The sequence below is a fragment of the Barbus barbus genome (assembly GCF_936440315.1).
Source record: "Barbus barbus genome assembly, chromosome: 14".
NCBI lineage: Eukaryota > Metazoa > Chordata > Actinopteri > Cypriniformes > Cyprinidae > Barbus > Barbus barbus.
The window spans coordinates 10051727-10071926 of NC_136742.1; the positions used below are offsets into that span (position 1 = coordinate 10051727).

The 20200-nt window shown below is 37.4% G+C and overlaps 2 protein-coding genes across 2 annotated transcripts; both read right to left on the reverse strand.

Annotated features, from left to right (window-relative positions):
- Positions 1–2013: 2013 nt before the first annotated feature.
- On the reverse strand, positions 2014–12966 carry LOC306879745 (calmodulin-1). Its single transcript, XM_079432912.1, has 6 exons — positions 12835–12966; positions 8320–8350; positions 8090–8233; positions 3773–3879; positions 3519–3654; positions 2014–2921 (listed from the first exon to the last, which is right to left on the reverse strand). Exons 1-6 carry the CDS (start codon positions 12835–12837, stop codon positions 2893–2895), a joined length of 450 nt encoding a protein of 149 aa, XP_079289038.1. The 5' UTR covers positions 12838–12966; the 3' UTR covers positions 2014–2892.
- Positions 12967–16085: 3119 nt separating this feature from the next.
- On the reverse strand, positions 16086–19554 carry LOC306879736 (26S proteasome regulatory subunit 4-like). The gene is made up of 10 exons (XM_079432898.1): positions 19445–19554; positions 19277–19373; positions 19075–19199; positions 18799–18984; positions 18095–18223; positions 17868–17964; positions 17593–17782; positions 16747–16898; positions 16506–16660; positions 16086–16359 (listed from the first exon to the last, which is right to left on the reverse strand). The coding sequence occupies exons 1-10, from the start codon at positions 19529–19531 to the stop codon at positions 16225–16227; spliced, it is 1353 nt and encodes a 450-aa protein (XP_079289024.1). The 5' UTR covers positions 19532–19554; the 3' UTR covers positions 16086–16224.
- Between the last annotated feature and the right edge of the window lie 646 nt (positions 19555–20200).

Genomic DNA, 20200 nt, shown 5'->3' on the forward strand with positions numbered 1-20200 from the left:
TAGTAATTTTTGTTAATAGGGAAGTCAATGGTGCCCATAACAATTTAGCTACCAACATTCTTCAAAATATCTTTTTTGGGTAAATTTGAGCATTACTGTCTCTTTAAGCGTGTCTTCAAGTGTCCAAATATTCAAGCACAGCAGATGAGTGGCATACAGGTGCAGATATATAGGAATTTGATGTCAGATTCAGAGGACTGTATCTGTATCTCTTATCATTATACATTTTCTTATGTAGCTGGTTGTTGTCATAATACAGAAGAAACTGGCAGTTTTGAATAGAAAGCTTCAGAAACACTGATCTGATATCAGACAGGAGGAGGAACTCATTACCACAGGACCAGCTGCTAAAGGTTACTGTGATCTTTCATCAAGGGATGCTGCACATAAATTGCAACAACAAATGTTGCCGACTCTAGATGAGATGTTGAGATCACATGTCTAGCCAAATGCTACTGATTTTATTGAGGTGACCTCCATATGTTACAATTACCGTAATTACGAGTGACAAAACTGTCATCTGTAACCAAAAACAGGATGCGGCACCTGTCCATTCAAACCATAGAACGCTCCATTAAAAAGACCTTTCAGCCAACGGAAAAAGCACTGCAAGAAACACTGATGTGATCTGCAACTTATTTGACTGACAAAAATGCAGTAATGCCCACCAACAAACTTGTGTTTTTCATATTTCTTACATGACATCCTCTTACTTTGCAATGAACCATTTATTTCCTCTTTGTGACTAACAGTTTTAAAACCACTGATATGGAGGACCTCAAAGCAAAGACAGACTAAAAGAGGCCAGTCATTTTTACCCAGTTAGGCCTGGACAATATCTCATAATAAAATAATTAGCCCCTTTCACAAAAACAGCCTTTACTGGTAAATTACAGTTAAGAGATCATGTGAGAACAGAAGTTGTAACATACCAGTAATGTGCTCTGAGTGACCGCAGAACGAGATTACCGGTAAAAGATTTACTCTGTGCTGTTTACGCAAGCGAAAGAAATGTCTAAAGTCGTCTAATATGATTTCTCTGGGCCAAAAGAAGCTGCGTAAATGTGAACATTTGACACAAAAATGGAAACATCAACAAAAACACTGACCGCGTATACCCCTCCATTTAATGGCAGCCGTATAGAGGTCATTCTGGTTAATGATAATTTACTGGTATTTTGAAGCTGTTGTATGGAAGCCTGTTTCCGCCACTGAATAAAAAAAGGTTATTGCGACTTTTTTTCTGATAATTGTGAAATATAAACTCGCAATTCTGAGAACATACCAGTCTAACACCCTATTTTTTTTAGTCATGTAGGAAGGGTTTTTATTTTTTTTATTTTTCATAAAATATATCAAAGGAAAACTAGTTTGAGACGTTTTAAGGTTCTAGATTTTTTAATAAAATGTTATTCAAAGCCACTTCAGTAAAAAAGCTGTGGTGTGAACATGCAGGAGGCGGTTTCTGCATTGTTGTGTGTAATCTGATAGTGTTTTGGGTTCAGTGTTGTTGGGCGGTGGAGGCGGAGGCCAGTAAATCCTGCTCTCCTCTTACTGCTACGACACCTGTGCTGCCTCATTTTCACGTGAAATATTGATACACCTAATTTAACTCCAGGGGCAGCTCAGGTGTCAAAATGTGCGGGTCTGGTGAGTTAGAATCTTAGAGTCTTGGGTGGGCGGCAGTTAAGACTTTGCATTATGCAGGTCAATTCTGAAAAAAATCACCTCTATACACATAAATATCTGAAGCGGAGAGAACTGAGGAGTAAAACGACACTCGAGAAGACGATTGATTGGGTTATTAAATGTTTGATGGCTTCATCTCAACAGGAAGCTGTAATTTAGCTGGAACACAGGTGGTCTTAGTGCTGTCACTGATCTATCTGAGGTCCATCGGGATGGATGAGACAGTGAATTAATGCAAACCGAGAGCGGAGAAGAAAACCCTGACCTTACCTCACTTAACGGACACACGATGGTTTGAGAAGGAACAACAGAAGTAGGCAGTCGTAAAGTACATGGTCACTTTATTCGAAGAAAATATTAAAACAGTAGCATGTACAATTTGGAATGAATGCAAACGGAGGAGTGGAGTGCAAACTCCCGCAGCAGAAGAGGTGCCAGGGAGAATTCACTGAAACAGAGGACAGAAAAGTGAAGGCTCAGCCACACTCCTCCAAACATCCACAACATCCCTCCATCATCTCCATCCTGGTGTGAGATGGCCATCCAGGAAAAGTCAGTCATGAAAACAAAACTAAACATGACAAAAATTAAAAAAACAAAAAACAAAACAAAATCATGCCAAACATTTTTTGTTGTTTTTAATATTTTTTTGCTTGTTTTTGATTTTTATGCCCCACAATACATTAAAGCCCCATTCCACTGGAAACTTGAATTTACAAGCTTTCTTTCTACTTGTGGTTCCTCTTAATTAAATTACAAAACCCCGCGATACAACACTTCAGTGGACTCAGCACGCTCTGATTGGCTGGAGAATGAGCTCCGGGCTCAAGCTGCATGCATGATGAACAGAAAAAACGAGAGAACAAAAGGAGGATGGCCAGCCCAAACATTATCAAGAGCAGATGGAACTTAAGGAGTTCACCAAATGCTGTTTGTCTTCAGTTTGAAGGTAGTTACAGGTTATTTTTCTCGAATAACTGATGCTAGACTGATCTTTGGGGACAGGATCACTAACCATTTCATGCAGATATTTGACTTTTTCCATTATTTTCTGTGTGGACAGAAGGATACTTTATTTTAACATTCAATTATTTTTTCAACAGAAACATTATGAATAAATAAACTTTAGTTCCCAAGAGGTAAGTAAAACATTTGACTGATTTTTTCTTTTCTTCTAAGAGGGCACGGCAGGAAGAGGCGGTTTCACTTTGCGGTCATCATCTGTACAAATTCTGAGAGGAGAGATGGAGAGAAAATGAGATTAGGCAGTTGCTTTTGGCTGAATGCCACGCTGTGCAGCCAGCTGCTAAATTGTTCAATGGTTTATTAATTTTTTAATCAAGAGGTGAAGGCAGAATTTGCACGGTAATTAGCGTCCCATTTCCGAATGGCTTTCATATGCGTCTAATCAAGAGGCTCCGTTTTCAGCAAAACAAAAGGGGCCTTTTACATGTGCTCTGTACAAATATGGTGCATTCTGGGAAATGTGAGCCATTTTCGATGCAGATAAGACACTATGGTCATTCCAACATGGACATGAATAAAGTACCAAAGATGAGAATCTAAAGGAATTTAAGACTCTGAACTGACCAATTCACTGAGTAAATTATTCATTAAGACTTTTTGACCATTTGTCAAAAATTGATTGATTCGGTTGTTTTTTTTTTGTTTAAATATTTTTTCCAATAATAATAATAATAATAATTACTACATCTTTATGTGATATATTTGTAGGTGTATTATAGCTGAGTTACCAGATGGTGCCTTTGAGATAACAATAAGACTAAACAGAGAAAATAAAAGTGGGCACTGAAAAGTAAGCATCTTACCTTCATAGTTCACCTGACCATCACCATCTATGTCGGCTTCTCTGATCATCTCATCAACCTCTTCATCTGTCAGCTTCTCGCCGAGGTTTGTCATGACGTGACGCAACTCTGCAGCACTGATGTAGCCATTACCATCCTGAAGAGAAAAACTCAATATCAGCCACAAAAAGGGCGGAAAAATCTCAGCATCACTGCTGTGACTCAATTTTGCCTGTAATAAACAGCCAAGTGAAGTAGTTACAGCTCAAACATACCTTGTCAAATACCCGAAAAGCCTCGCGAATCTCTTCCTCGCTGTCTGTGTCCTTCATTTTCCTGGCCATCATCGTCAAGAACTCTGGGAAATCTATGGTTCCATTTCCTAAGAAAATGGGAAGTGAGATTTTATTGAAAACGGAGGTATGGACACAAACACTCACCTCGGATACTCTCAAATAAACCATTTCCACTTTAGATTAACAAAATAAATGATGACTTCACATCTCACAGCATTTACATCTTAAAATTGCGAGAAATAAACAACTTTGAATATTTCTCATTAATGTGACCATTTCTTACGATGTGTTTTTTTCTAATAATTACAAATTTAATTGACACTTTATATCAAACTTGAAACTTTCCCTCGCCTTTTTATTTTCAACTCCAAGACAGAAAAGGTATTCATATTTAAGTTAAAGGGCCAGCTTTACAAAATAAGGCAAATTAGCGTGAGACCCCAAATCACATAACAGCTCCAATGGGAGTGGAAAGTTCTGCGGTTGATCTACTGACAATGCACAAATGAATAAACACAGATGCAGTTGATCCGCTCAAACGCCAGTCTCTCGTGAACACGCGTACGACAGTTAGCGGAAGCTAGAGATTACAGTTTATAAAGATTTAAATACAGATATTTTTCTTACACAAATGCATCGCTTCGCTTCAGAAGGCCTTTATTAACCCCTCAGAGCTGTGTGGAGCACTTTATGATGGATGCATGCACTTTTTTGGGCTTCAAAATCTCAAATCCCATTTATAAAGCTTGGAAGAGCCAGGCATTTTTTTTTATATAACTTCAATTGTATTCATCTGAAAGAAGAAATATATACACACCTAGGATGGCTTAAGGGTGAGTAAACCATGGGGTAATTTTCATTTTTGGATGACCTATCCCTTGGGATAGTTCACCCAAAAATTAAAATTAATTGCAAAAAATACCAGTAAATTGACACAAACCTTAGTAAAAACCCTAGTCACCTTGCAGGATTAATTTTAATCTCCTCCCATAAATTTGGCGTCTGAAAGGGAAACTCCAACTAATGCACCTTTTCATTGCCATAATTCCCCAACATAAATACATCTGGTCCAAAGTCTACTAAAATTGTTAGAGATCTTCTTGTTTTGGGCGATGACACCTCCACCCCATCTCAGGGTCATTCGCCAGGGAGGCTCACCTAACATAAACCGCAGTCGTCCCCAGGACACTCAGTTTACCAATGAGCCATCAAAGGGAGAAGGTGGGGATTCGGTAAGAGAGATCAAAAACCATGTGACTCACTCTGGATTAGCAGGAGATGATAGTCCTCAAGGGACAGCGGTGAAAAATAAAAGCAGAGAGGGTGATGTCTGTGATATAAGAGACATGGCTAGATCCCTACAGCTGGCACGGACTAGCCGCATCTGACCATAAAAGAGCTAAACCATGTTTAACATTCGCTGAGGTCAGAAATAGGTCAAGCGTGCAGTAATAAAGACCAGGCTGGATTACCAACTGGATGTGTGGAGCCACTGGTCTAGGATTAGCCAACATAAAAGGGACTTTGAGCTTTGACTCTGGGTTGAACGCTACGGTCCTATGGGTTGGAGCAGATGGTGATTTAATGGTGTGTGGTGTAATATAGTATGACAACCTGAGAGTAAAACTCCCATTCAATGAACAACAAGCCACATGCCTAGCGTGGCAGATAAAAATGCAAGACCTTTGATCGCTACAGGATGTTGAGTCATAGTAGCGCAGTCTTTCACAGGTACCTAAGGGAAACACAATTCATTAGTGAGAAGGACCACTCAGCAACACACAATTGTGCTGAAATCAGCCATTTCCAGGTCACTTCCAATGTCGATTCTCAAAATAAGTTCTTCCCCGGTTTCCCGGCAACTGAGTTCGATAAGTGTGTGGGAACGAGATGACAAATGCAAAGAGTGGATTATGCAATTACTTTTATTTTCCACTACTCGCATTATTGCCATCTGACCTAGATCACGTCACGGCAGGAGAGAGGCAGGCTGCATCCCACAGGCCTATCGATTCGCTGATCGAAGAAGACCGATAGAACGGCTCGCAATCTGACAGGCTTCAGGAGTCTAGCAGCCTCCCGATCCTCCCACACCATCTCGGCTTATGGCGCGGCTGTGTGTCTGTCTGAGACGTCTGTGACAGGAGGCTGATTGGAGAGTTTTCTGGTGTCAGTCTTTGCTGAGAGAGTGCTGAGCGAGTGGATCGTTGCACCATCGGACGCTGTTATGTCACAGCGACGAGTGGACGAGATTAAATGGTCTCACAGACAGGCTGTACTTTCTCCAATGACAGGCGTGTGAAAAAAAAAAAGGAAACTGAAAACTCATCTTTTCAGCAGCATCTATAAATTAAAGGTGAAGGTGTAATTTTTCACAATACTTGCTATGCCAGTTTAATATGCTGAGACAACTGGTTAAATGACAAAGAAACAACGTGCATGATAAGGAAAATTTAAATTGTTTATAGAGTTTAAAACATGTCATGACTTTGAAAAACATTTTCAAAACTTTTAGTCTAATGACTCTAATCTACATTTCATGAAATGTCATGTGGTGTAACCATCAACCAGTAACAACAAGCCCTCCTTTTATTTCCAAATGTAATTATTATTTAAAAAAAAAGTTTAGTTGTGTAAAATTCTCTCACATACCATAAATTATTCATTCATACATAAAAAGGTGTTGTGGTGTCGCACCGCATGACACATTTTTCAACCTAAACCAACCTTGACTTGATATAAATGAACTTTGACATATAGTCATAAATAAATGTCTGCAGATGTCCTCTCTATATGTTTTTTTTCTGCACGTTTTTGCAGGCTGGTTATATATTTTATCTATCCATCTAGAACACAGATCAACCTTATATATGACCCTGGAACACAAAACCAGTCATAAGGGTCAATTTTTCGAAATTGAGATTTATGCATCATTTGAAATCTGAATAAATCAGGTTTCCATTGATGTATGGTTTGTTAGGATAGGACAATATTTGGCCGAGATACAACTATTCAATAACTGTTCTAGATAGATAGATAGATAGTTACTCTACGGTTTAATACGAACCTCTGTTTTTAACCCTCACACAGAAAATCCACTTCTGTGGATCACAGAAGTAACACTGATGACGTTCAAGGAAATCCCTAATATGAATAAAGACATCGCTATTGCTGTAACTTAATAAAAACAAGATATAACGTTAAACGTTTTGAATGATGAAATGTAAAGACAATAAACATTCGCCTGCAACAATATGTGACCCTGGACCACAAAACCAGTCTTAAGTCGCTGGGGTATATTTGTAGCAATAGCCAAAAATACATTGTATGGGTCAAAATTAGTGATTTTTCTTTTATGCCAAAAATCATTAGGATGCTAAGTAAAGATCACGTTCCATGAAGATATTTAGTAAATTTAAATAAGGTTTATCTGTGTTCTTCAAGCCATCTTGGGTATTTTCATAATGATTAAGTATATTTGTAAGCCATTTCTAATCGAAATAGCCTTTATTACAGAATAGAATATATTTTCTGCCTCATTCTGTGATAAGAAGCCACATTAGATCACAAAAGGAATTTATTTCAAACACTCGACTGATGTTGTGTAGTAAAAACAAGTTATGATGTTCTCTTTTGTTGGACAACAGGTTTAGAAAGGCTTATCAATGCATGTCATTACAAGGGAAGATGCTCGTGTTTTTCAGATATAAGCGGGGAGGCGTTTCCTCATCTCAGCACATTGAACTCACGGACACACACACACAGATTCTGAGAGAAATAAAACAAACCGATATTATTTAAACGCAAAACCACAAAAATGCAATTCACGAACGCGTATTGAACCGTGAATGTCGTACCGAAAGGTTCGATATTATATTAAGCATTGTGACATCCCTAATAGATATATAGATATTAATAAGCTGTTTTATTGAAACACATATTTTCTAAGAAATAATAATGGAAGATCTTGCCAAACTACAAAAGGTTTTCTTCATTGTGATATCAGTTGCATCACCCTGAGATTTTTTTACTTGATGCAGCTTTGTAAATTGCATTTATAATCGCATCTTTAAATAAATCAAAAGTTCAGAGTCACTGACCCAATTATAAATAATCCATTCGTAGACTGATTGCCTGAACAAACATTCTCTGTTTGTCTGAGCAATCTGACACAACACCAACCCATAATATGAGTTTGTGGGGAGTGTCCTTTAAGATATTTTGTTCAAATTTCGAAAGAAACCGGTGATCAATTTCATTCAACTGTGATTTATTGTTACTATCAGAGCCACTCACCATCAGCGTCCACCTCATTGATCATGTCCTGCAGCTCTGCCTCCGTGGGGTTCTGACCCAGCGACCGCATCACTGTGCCCAGCTCTTTGGTCGTGATGGTGCCGTCACCATCCTTGTCGAATAAGGAGAAAGCCTCCTTAAACTCTGAGATAAGAAAAGGGCGGTAGTCTTTAGTGTCTGCTTCAAAATACACAAATCAAAGTGATCTGATTACATGCATGCACTCTCACCTGCAATCTGCTCCTCTGTTAACTGGTCGGCCTAGAAATCAAAAAGAAAAGAAATGCTGGTTACTAAGTAGACACAGGCAAAACACATTTCTGTTTCAGTATTTAAAAAAATAACGTAATGCATCTCAATAAACCAAGGAGAGTCTGATCATTTGCCATTATTAAAAAAAAAACACTGATAATGTGACACTTGTAGCATGAAGTATACTCTTAAAAATAAAGGTTCTTTATATGCATCCATGGTTCCACTGAGAACTTTAAGATCTATGGAACCCGAAATGGTTCTATGGCATCACTGCCATAGAAGGTTTTAGAAACCACCATTTTTGATTCCCCAAAGAACATTTCAGTGAGCAGTTCTTAAAAGAATCATTTTTTCTTAGTGTGAAAAACATTTTAATAACTCGAAGAAACTTTTTGTACTATAAAGAACCTTCTGTGCATCTGAAAGGTACTATGGATGTTAAAGGTTTTTCATAGAACCATCAATGCCAATAAAGAACCTTTATTTTTAAGAGTAAACACATTTTGTATTTAAACTTCATGTGACATCCAAACACTTTAGTTCATACGGTGGCATCAGATTACAGGACACTGACCAACAACCCAGCCTTTGGTTAACAGCGAGGAGAGAAAAGCTTGCTGTATGAGTCTCAAGAGCTTGCTAAAGTGGATGAGAGCTGCTAGGAAAACAAATAACCCACATTATGAAGGGGAGGAGTGGGGCTAATGGGCCAAAGACAGAGGAACACACAACCATCCCTTCAATCACACTAATTATTCTACTTCCTTTCTGCATTACGCAGCCATACTCACATAATATGACATATAACATGCAGCTGAGATCATTGACTTTCTAATGCACAAGCACGGGATCCTATAGTTCCAGCAGTTGAGTCACTGGCAGATATAATGAAGAAAGAGCACTGGTTTGTTGGATAAGTGGGTCTTCCTGCTGCCAGCTGTATGGCTCATTTCATTCCTCATTCATGCCCATGTGCCCAGTACCCAGGCAACCTCCATCACCCCCCTCCCAAAGCTCATCCTGGGGGATGGGGCGCTGCAGCAGAGGAACAAACGCAGCTGCTCTGGGACTCTCTGACATCTAGCGTGAGCGCAGAAGACTGTCTGTCCCGCTTCTCTTTTATAATGGCCAATAAATGGAAAGCAGTGGTTGTAGGTCGATAAAGATATCACAAACACGCACATTTAAGCAGGTGTTCGGAGACAAGACAATTCCCGAGACGTTCAATAACATGCTGCTTTTTCTAAACCTGTTAATCGTAAATCAGACCTACAGTTAATAGGCAGTTAGGAGTGGTACAGTACTTTCCAGTAGTTGCCAGTGCAGCTGTCTTGATGATCTTTGACTACTGAACTCTTTGTCATATACTGATATATCGACCAGGCCAACATTCTGCACATTTGTTGGCTGTTTTATCAGTTGTGCCAAAGCTATGTGATTAACAGAAGTGCTGATTCCCCTTTCAAACCACAATACATCATTTAATTTCTCATAATTTACAGTTTGTCAAAATTGTTGTATACAATTTCTGTACCTATAACTGCATAAAATTTGTATTTTTCGCTATTAAATTTAAATATTATATACCCACACAATTTAGTGACTATTACACCTTTTTCATACATTTTTCATAATTGTTAGTTGATGTCAAAATTGTTCTCTGTCATTTTCATACCTATACATATTGAAATAAAAATATATAAAATTATTAATATTATATTTAAATATTATATACCCACCCAATTTAGACACACATCTATTTGTTTATTTTTTATTTACATTTTATTTTATTTTTCATACATTTTTTGTCAAAACTTGTCTGCAAGTTTCACAGAAATTGTATTAAATATCATACACACACAATTTAATGGCAATTACACTTCATTTTTCATAATTTTCAGTTTGTCAATTGTTCTGTCATTTTTACACATACATATATTTACAACTTCATAAATTGTTTATTTCAATAATAAATTATGTACTACACATCTTGTCAATTCAATATTGAATTTTTCATGATTTTCAATTTGTGTCAACATTTTCTGTAATTTTCGTAAAAGAATGAGGCAAAGTTGGCTCTAGGGCTGCACGATAAATCGATTAGACACAAGCTGCGATTGTCATGCGTATCTTTCAGTGAAGCACGGTTCTGTGATAAGTAGTAAATCTCCATCTGAAGACCAGAGGGTGCTCCGCAGAAGAAACCCAGGAAATGCCTATAGCAGTTGCTGAATAAACTGAAGATTTAACTGTTTTCATTGATTCAACGTGACTAATAAACACACGATATGTTGCGTGCCTTATTCTATATACACTCGGCTGACGTTATGAAGTGAGTTTGGAGTAAAAACGTTATTAAATGCGGTGTTTTCACGTGCTTTCAGGTGGAGCAGCATTTACTACACAGAGCCGTAGTTCACTGAGAAGCTACGCAAACAGCTGTCATTATTTCAGAGCGATTTCTTTTATTTCATAATCGTGCAATAATATCTGCGATTTTTATTTTTGCATAACCTGTCAGTGAACTACGGCTCTGTGTAGTAAATGCTGCTCCATCTGAAAGCACGTGATGGAGATTTACTGCTGATTACAGAACCGGCATTACTGACAAAATGCACATAGCAATCGCACTCGATTTAATCGTGCAGCCCTAATTGGCTGTATGTAAAATAAATATAGAAAATCGTATTGGTCTCACAGTAGATTAAACATAGGCTAATTAAACAATTTCAGCATCAAATTTCCTAATTACTGCACCTATTGAGCATTTACAGAAAATGTGACCACAAAACCAAGTAGTAAACCAAACTGTGTGAAATTTGAACTGTTCCTCTATTTTCTATCGCACACCTGAATACTAAAAGATCTCTACATCTGCGGTGAGATGTGTTCGTCTGAAGCGCTTATTAAAAATGTTCAGGCAAATGAATGTAGGTCAGTATACACAGCATAATCCTCAAGAGTCCCAACACATAAAGCATGAGCTTCAGGGAACATTACAGCATAACTTCACCCAGGACAGCTGTCTCCTACCAGATGCTGCTCCTCACTATTAGAACACACACAAACCCAAAACAGAGCTCAAACCACCGACAATACACCACTCATATATCTACTGCCAGCGCAGAAACATTAAACCACACGCACAAAAGCCCAGAGGAAAATCTTATCGCTCAGAGTTCGATCTTTCACAGTTTACAAGACAAACAGAGCTCTCCGTTACATTTCTCTTAGAGAAGAAATAAAAATTGACAACTGTTGACATATAGTGCAAGTATAAAGCTATAAAATAAACACAAACAGCATAGCTCAGATAACATCTTAGATTTTTTCCATGTAAAAAATGATTTTATGTTCAATTCAATGACATTTGCCATTTCTGTGTAATTCATTGTGAAATTTACCAGCAATTTCTCAGTGAAAATTGTTTCAACATAACTTTTTTGGGTCTAGACAAGACACACGAGTACAAAAATATCTTTGCTGCTTAAGAGAAACAAATAAGATATTAAATATAATTAGTGATTTCCGGTTCCTGCAGGGAAGCTAATAAAAAACAACCTCCAACAGGTTTTGGTTTACTACGATGGACCACAACTACATCCCACACACGAAATGCAGAACAACTCCTCTCAGATTCAACAAACAAAAAAGCCAGATGACAGACATTTTACAACGAGACACACCTTTTATTTGCATAAGCTACAGTGACTACAGACAAAATACAGGAAACTGGGCACCCATTACCATAAGCCTACACCCTTTCAGTCCACACAACATTGTGGTTTGGTTAAAATGCATGGGCCTGTCATTAGTGAGGTCTTTAAATGTGTGTAAAGTGGTTTTAGATGGGAAACACTGGCCCTGCTGGTGTAATTCAGTCTGTGGAGGGGGGTAGATGATGCAACAGACACTGGCAGAGCCACATCCTCTACATCCTCATCTCAGACACATCTACAATCATCTTCTTCATGTCTCATCAATCATATTATTTCACGAATATTAGCATAACCATCCTTATCATGACCCTCTACACCCCAGATATTGGCATAAGCAGTCTGTCTAATTAAAATATCACAAGGACAGGTTTCAGTGTGATGTTATGATGATCTAAATTATCATTTTTTTATCATATAGTAAGATATAAAGAAAAAATAATAACATATTGGATGTATTCCACATCATTTGATGTGTGTACCCCGTATGTAAGATAAAGGATGTAAGAATTGCGCAGTTGTTGATTCAGGCTTCTCTCTATGACTGTAGCATCATTGAACTATAGCAGGTAACTTTAACTAAATAAAGCGAAATGTTTAAAATATGCGTATAGTTGAGGTAAATCATCTCGAGAAGTTACATCTCCAAACTGTAACGCTTGTATCAAACGCATATTTCTAAGTAAACGAGGCTAATTTGACGCGAACGGACTTGTTGAGATTCTGTTTGGAGGAGTAATGCATTAATAGTATATGAGATAAATGATTACGTACCATGATTGTGAGGAATAAAGCGTGGTAATCTCCAGACTAGGCTAAACGCAGGTCTCTCCGGGATGAGCGAGCTCTGGCTGTGGACTCGGCGAGAAGCGCACATGTATTCATCCGCCGCTCACTTCCTGACTCAGCGCGTGCGGAGCGGCCCTCAGCCAATCAGAGCGCAGGCTGACCGAAGCACACCGATGCAGTAAACAGTGGTTATGTCTTTCTGAAATATTTCAGCATTAAGATGATGGATTCATACATATTTGCACATTATTAGCATGTCCTGGACCCTGGTTTAAAGAATGTGAAGATGTGAATAACTGTTGATGAATTGCCACTCAATCATACAGATTGATTGACTGATTGCTCATTTTGAACTTTTGTGTCATAGATTAATTAATTATGCATTGTCCAGTCTGAGGCACCTAATAATTAATGCAGTAATTTCCCCACTGAAAAATGGGTTTCTTATATATATATATAGCTAACAAATGCTGCATTGTATTACATAATAATAAAAAAGAATTAATGCTTCTCCATGATTAAGGATATTAATGACTAATAATTTTATTATTTTTACTGACTTAATTGCTCATTTTGTTCAGTTCATTTCCAGAGATTAATTAATTATCCAGTAGAGGTCTGTGGAACCTCATTATTAGATTATTAATAACATACAAAAACACCAAGGCTAATTTAGGGCCTATGTTTATGTTTGTGTGTATTAGAATAGGATTCTGTGGTTTGGAGCAGCTTTTATTAAATCCTGTGCAATTATTAGATCATTATTAAATCAACTCTACTCCTCCTACTGCTTTTATGAAGAACAGGCTCTTCATGAACTCAGTGGTGTGTGGCTCTAGTTTCTGCAGGCGGAAGGATACGCGAGGATCTCCCTCCGCTTGTGAATTCACGGCGTCGGTTTGTTACGCAGCAGCTGATTGGTTGACGCGGACCTGCAATATTATACACAATGTTAAGGGGAGGGGGGGCATTATTGGCCGCCCTGGACCTGCAATGCACCAGGCAACGGTATATAATAGAAATCCCATCAAGGTGCTCATAGTAAAACTTAAAAAAAAAAAATAATAATAAATAAAAAAGTAGTGATTGATTTATACTATGTTAGTATTTGGCAACATTTGTACCACACTGCAGTACATTCTCTATAAAGAAAAGAGGAAGTCTAAAAGAGGAAGAATGTTTCTATTGGCTATATAATTGCATACACACACACATCATTTAATAATTACATAATTTTATATTTAATTTATATATAATATATATGATCTCTTATATAGAATGAAATCATTCTTAAATAAAATGAAATATTTTTAATCCTACTTTGTCTCTATATTTATTGTTTTTATTTATATTTGATCTCTAATACAATTATGTTCTATGTGCTACACAGTAACTTCATCACTACACCCCACCCATTATTATTTCATGTATTAAGCAAGTGTTAGTTTACAGTAATTAAACTGCATTAGTCAAGTTCAAGTTCAATGAGAGATCCAGGACTTGTTACCTCCCTTAACAATGTCCTACAAAAATGGTCAAACATGACACCTACACTGTAAAGCTTAAATTTTTAGTTGAGAAAGCTCAAAAATCTGCTGAAGCTGGTTGCCTTAAAATTTTAAGTCGGCTTAACTTTTTTTTTTTTTTTTTTACAGTGTAGTGTCCTTAAGTGTGGAAGATCACAGATGGACCAGCTTCTTGAATCGTACACGGAGTTCTTTTACTAACCTGTATAATGTGTCTTATATGAGGCCTGTCATGAAGAAACTTAGCCTCAGTGACACTGTCAAGTGGTCTGCGTACAGCTTTCTGTCTACATGAGCTAGTCTGTGATTGCTGAATGTGCATTGATGTGCATGCGCTGACTGATTTAAGGAGAGTGCAGCACGGATCCTGTGAAGGGCCGCAGACTGACTGCTTTCTGCTGACTGCAGACTTTCATTAGTTGCTCCTTTACATCAAGGAAGCATTTCCATCACCCTCTTCATGCTACTCTGCAGAGGTCAATGAAGAATGAAGGCATCAAAATATGACTTCAAGGAGGAAAACATTCTTCTTGGTGAATTTTAAACATTTTATATACAATAGCACTTCTAATAATGTAATAATCTATAATCATAATGTATTCAGAGATTGAGATCTAAAAACGCTGCATTAACTATGCCAATCTCTGCAGAGTCAAGCAGGAGAGAGAACACTGGCCGCACAACGCTGGTCCTCTAGTTTAGTAATTAGCAGGGAAATTAATCATCTCTCTCTCTGAGGATATGCTTCATCTGCAGGCGCTGTGACGTTTTGATTAAAATAATTCAATTCAGAAAAACATGTTTTTAGTAAAATTCCTTGAAATTGAAATCGAAGAACATTCAAATGAATAAACTATAGATCATTTACACAAAAGACATAACTCAAATTCATACAGATTACGTTTTATATATATATATATATATATATATTTATAAACATATCTACATTGCTCTCAGAAGTTTTTAAATTAGAAGTTTAGAATTTTTTAATTGTTATTTTTTTAAAGACGTTTCTTCTGCTCACCAAGGCTGCATTCGTTTGATGAAACAAAATACACAAAAAAATAGTAATATTGTAAAATATTATTACAATAACTTTGGTGATTCTAATATGCTGATTTGGTGCTCAAGAAACATTTCTTATTATCATCAATATTGAAAACATTGTGGAAACTGTGAATACGCTACAATTCAAAAGTTTGGGTTAAATAAGATTAATGATTGAAAATATTTTTAATTGAACAAGGACACATTAAATTGATCAAAAGTGACTACAACAGATTTCTAGTTCAAATAAATGCTGCTCTTTTGAAATTTTATATTCATCAAAAAATCATGGAGAAAAAAAAACGCATCACGGTTTCCACAAAAATATTAAGCAGCAGAAAGTTAAGCAGTATTCAACACTGATAATAAGAACCATTATTAATAACTGAGCACCAGTAATAATTGATAGTAATTAAGCAGCAAATCAGTATATTAGGATGATTTCTGAAGGATCATGTGACACTGAAGACTGGAGTAATGATGCTGAAAATTCAGCGCTGCCATCACAGGAATAAATTACATCTTAAAATACATTAAGATACAAAAACATTTATTTTAACATCCCATTAATATTTCACAATATTACTGTTTATGCTGTATTTTCGATAAAAAAAAGCTAAATGTATCACCCTCTGAGGGCTATAAAAAAAAAAACAATATCTCTGATCCAGCTGTAGTATTTATTTTTCTGATCACAATTACAAAAAAACAAATTGGCAGAAAAACATGCGTACATTTAAGCTAAATGTGTACTCAAGAGTGAGCGCTGCACTCTCATATAAACAGAAATGAAAAGTGGAGATTAGAGATAGAGGCCTTCAGGGGTGCCCTCCTGCTTCTTATACAAAACATTTTCTTTAGACTTCTTGAAGTCCTCGTTGGTGACCTTCATCCTGCGTTCTCTGAGGGCCATGAGGCCTGCTTCTGTACAGATGGCCTGAGGAGACAGGAAGTCAAGAGTTAAGATATATATGAACAATTCTTCTGCATTCTGAAATTTATACAGAAAAACAAAAAATCAACACAAGAGGGCAGCAGAGATTTTCTGTAACACTTGCACATGAACCGAATACATTAACATACCTTAATATCAGCTCCTGAAAGGTCATCTTTAGCCAGGATGAGGTCGTCCAAGATCACATCCTCAGCCACAGTCATTCTGCTGGTGTGGATCTGGAAGATCCTTCTCTTGGTTTTCTCATCTGGCAATGGGAACTCAATCTTACGGTCGATGCGACCTGCAGAGAGAAAAATACCTTGAGGGTTCATCTAAAATGCACATAACCTCTGAACATCATAGCATGAGTCTGCAGTAGTACCTTACCCGGTCTAATAAGAGCAGGGTCAAGGGTCTCTATTCTGTTGGTAGCCATAATGACCTTCACATCTCCACGCGAATCAAAGCCATCCAGCTGATTGAGGAGCTCCAACATGGTTCTCTGAATTTCACGTTCACCTCCTGAGTTTGAGTCGTATCTGCAAAGAGGTAATCAGGGTATATGATTAAAGGAATCGTTCACCCAAAAATCTAAATCTGCTCAACGTTTACTCAGGCCATCAAAGAGTTTTTTCTTCACCGGAACAGATTTAGGAGAAATATAGCATCCCATCTATTGCTCACCAATGGATCCTCTGCAGTGAATGGGTACCGTTAGAATGAGAGTCTAAACAGCTGATAAAAACATCACAATAATCCCAAACACGACTAAACTTTCGCTTCTGGCCAAAATGTAAATCGAGAATCCAGCAAAATGCTTCCTCTAGTGAAACAGTCCATCCTCTGTTTCGGACTGTTTTCGCTTGTAAACTGTGCTTTATCTGAGCATATTTCTCTCCTGATTCAGACAGGCCTTGTATTTTAACCAGAAGCAATGGTTTGAAGTCTTAATGATGGATTGTTTTCTTTCAAACATGCATCTTTTGAATTCACAAGATGTTAACTCCTGGACTGGACTGAAGTGGTGTGGATTATTGTGATGTTTTTATCAGCTGTTTGAACTCATTCTGACGGCACCCATTCACTGCAGAGGATCCATTGGTGAGTAAGTGATGTAATGCTAAATTTCTCCAAATCTGTTTTGCTAAAGAAACAAACTCATCTACATCTTGGATGGCCTAAGGGTGTATACATTTTTTGGTGAAATATCCCTTTAAAAACGCTTTCCTCTACCTCTTAGTTCCAATGGCGTCAATCTCATCGATGAAGACGATAGAAGGAGCATGTTCCTCTGCCACCCTGAAGAGCTCACGTACTAGTTTAGGGCCATCGCCGAGATACTTCTGAATCAGCTCTGAACCAACAACCCGCAAAAAAGTTGCAGACGTCTGATTGGCCACTGCCTTGGCAAGGAGGGTTTTACCTAACATCCAGGGAAATTGTCATCAAAATATGTTTTGGTAATGATCATTAGACGAATGAAACAAACAGAGGGGTGTTGGACTCACCTGTTCCAGGGGCGCCGTAGAGAATGACCCCTTTGGGAGGCTTGATCCCCATTTCCTCATAATACTCTGGATGGGTCAGCGGCAGCTCCACGGACTCCTATAGGTCAAAACATTATTTAAGCAGCAGAGATTCATTTTTACCTGATTGTTTTCAAAATTACTAAATTAAATAATCAGCTTCGATGATTTTTGCCAGGCGAAACAGTAAAGATTTATTTTTATCTTGCCTTAATTTCTTGTATCTGACCGTCCAGTCCACCGATGTCAGCGTATGTCTCTTGTGGAGCCTTTTCTACCTTCATGACGGTAACAAGAGGGTCTGTGTCGTCCATCAAAACCCCTATGACTGCATGGACCTATAAACAAGTTATTCATTAATTTAATAGGCAAATATACACATGTTCAGGATCCAGAATTAGCCTACATTAGAGCAGCATTCAAATACAAAAGGTTGCAGAGAGGATATATTTTAAATGGATAGGTCACCCAAAAATGACACTTTTATCATCATTTACTCACCGTTTACTTAATTCAAACCCAAAAGACAAAGCACAAATTAGATATTTTATACGATTTTGTAAGATATTTTAATGAAACCTGAGAGGTTTTGGTCCCTCCACTGAAAGACCAGGTAACCGAAACTTAAAAGACCCAATAAGGTTATAAAGGCATCGTAAAATGAATCAAGTGGTTTAATCCATTTGATTTAAATGATGGCTGCATTTCATTTATAACCTCTATCATTCATAGCCTTTATAACCTTTTTGGATCTTTTATGTTTTAGTTACCTGAACTTTCAACAGAGGGACAGAAACCTCTCAGGTGTTGTTAAAAATATCTTATATTTTCATTTTTGAGTGAACTAGACCTTTAAGTTTGACAAATTCATCCTATTTCCATTAAATCCTGACTGGTTTGGTGGATATTGTACCTTGTGGTTGAGTAAAACAGAGCAGCCGGGCTCCAGCAGATCTTTGTCGACAAATGACAGAATGCTGACATAGTGCTCCGAGCCCACAGATGTGGAGACGATGGCATGGTTGTCATCAATGATCTCCTCCAGGGTCCCCACAGACATAGGAGTTCCCCTGAGGTCATCGACTTTTGACCTCTCCTCCTAATAAAAGCGAGAAAAAAAAAACATAACCATCAGCACAGACAAACAAACAAAAAGGAGAGTGAGAGAGAAGATGGATGGATGGTGCACCTCCTGTTTCTCCTCTAGAGGTTTCATCTGCTCCTGGTTCCTAATGAACTCCTCTTCCATCAGCAGGTAATCTTTAATTCTGTCCTGCTTCAGGAGCTTCAGCCTGCACTGTGTGTGAGGGGTGACTATATGAAAAGAGAATCTGACATTAACTGAAAATCTGATGTAAAACACAGTGGATTTCAAAAGTCACTTCTTGTACCTAAAGGCAGTTTGCTAGCAGCATCCGGGCCCTTGGACTTCCTCTTCTTCCTGCCCACTCTAGTTGGAATGGGCGGCTCATATTTCTTCTTCTTGTCCTATTATGATGACAGATTCAATAATTAAATAAGGACAAACCTCTGGCTGATGCGGTTCTATTTTTGGTTACCTTATCATCTTTCTTTCCACCTCCTGGTCCGTGTCCTCCGCTTTGACTCTGGCCCTGTGTTGAGAAAGATTCATGTCTAATGTTCATATACTACAGTGATATATATAGTCTGTCATAGTCTAGTATTAAGCTTTAAATTTGTTTTTTGTACATTAGAATTTGTCCTGTTTAATTGTATTTTTTTTCTGAGAAAAAAAGACCATCACATATTTTTTCCATGATTTACAGAAGAAATGTCATTCAGTGTAACAATAGTTCATATACTCAAATAAGGCAGATTTATAACAAGAATCATTAGATATGATCAAAGGCGGCTGTGAAAATTAATCTGCATTGTTAACCCTTTTGATCTTTTATTAAAAAAATTCACAATAATCTAACCTTTCATTGGATAATAAGAATTTAAAATGGGGGGAAATATCATTATGAAACAAATGTTTTTCTCAAATATATTTCCCCCCATTTTAAATTCTTATTATCCAATGAAAGGTTAGATTTTTGTGATTTTTTTTAATAAAAGATTAAAAGGATTAACAATGCAGATTAATTTTCACAGCCTTCTTTGATCATATTTACCAAGGGTGCCAGTAGTTTTGGTCATGACTGTATGTGTATATTACTTTTAAGTCTGACTCATATTTAAAAGAAACAGCACCTGTGTTAAACGTCACAGACACAAAACATTTCCGTGTAAATTAAATACACCATATTAAGAAAAATAATATCCAAAATAACTGACTGATCACTTCAAATGTA

What these genes read in the sequence shown, in the direction of transcription:
- LOC306879745 (XM_079432912.1), bottom strand. An exon ending in CAATGAGGTGGACGCTGATG is followed by an intron (nt 3,880 to 8,089) that starts GTGAGTGGCTCT and finishes CCATTTTCTTAG; the next exon opens with GAAATGGAACCATAGATTTC. An exon ending in CTTTTCGGGTATTTGACAAG is followed by an intron (nt 3,655 to 3,772) that starts GTATGTTTGAGC and finishes TTTTCTCTTCAG; the next exon opens with GATGGTAATGGCTACATCAG.
- LOC306879736 (XM_079432898.1), bottom strand. Translation starts at nt 19,531, where the DNA reads ATGAACATTAGACATGAATCTTTCTCAACACAGGGCCAGAGTCAAAGC. An exon ending in TGCTAGCAAACTGCCTTTAG is followed by an intron (nt 19,200 to 19,276) that starts GTACAAGAAGTG and finishes CTTTTCATATAG; the next exon opens with TCACCCCTCACACACAGTGC. An exon ending in TTTCAGGAGCTGATATTAAG is followed by an intron (nt 16,360 to 16,505) that starts GTATGTTAATGT and finishes CTGTCTCCTCAG; the next exon opens with GCCATCTGTACAGAAGCAGG.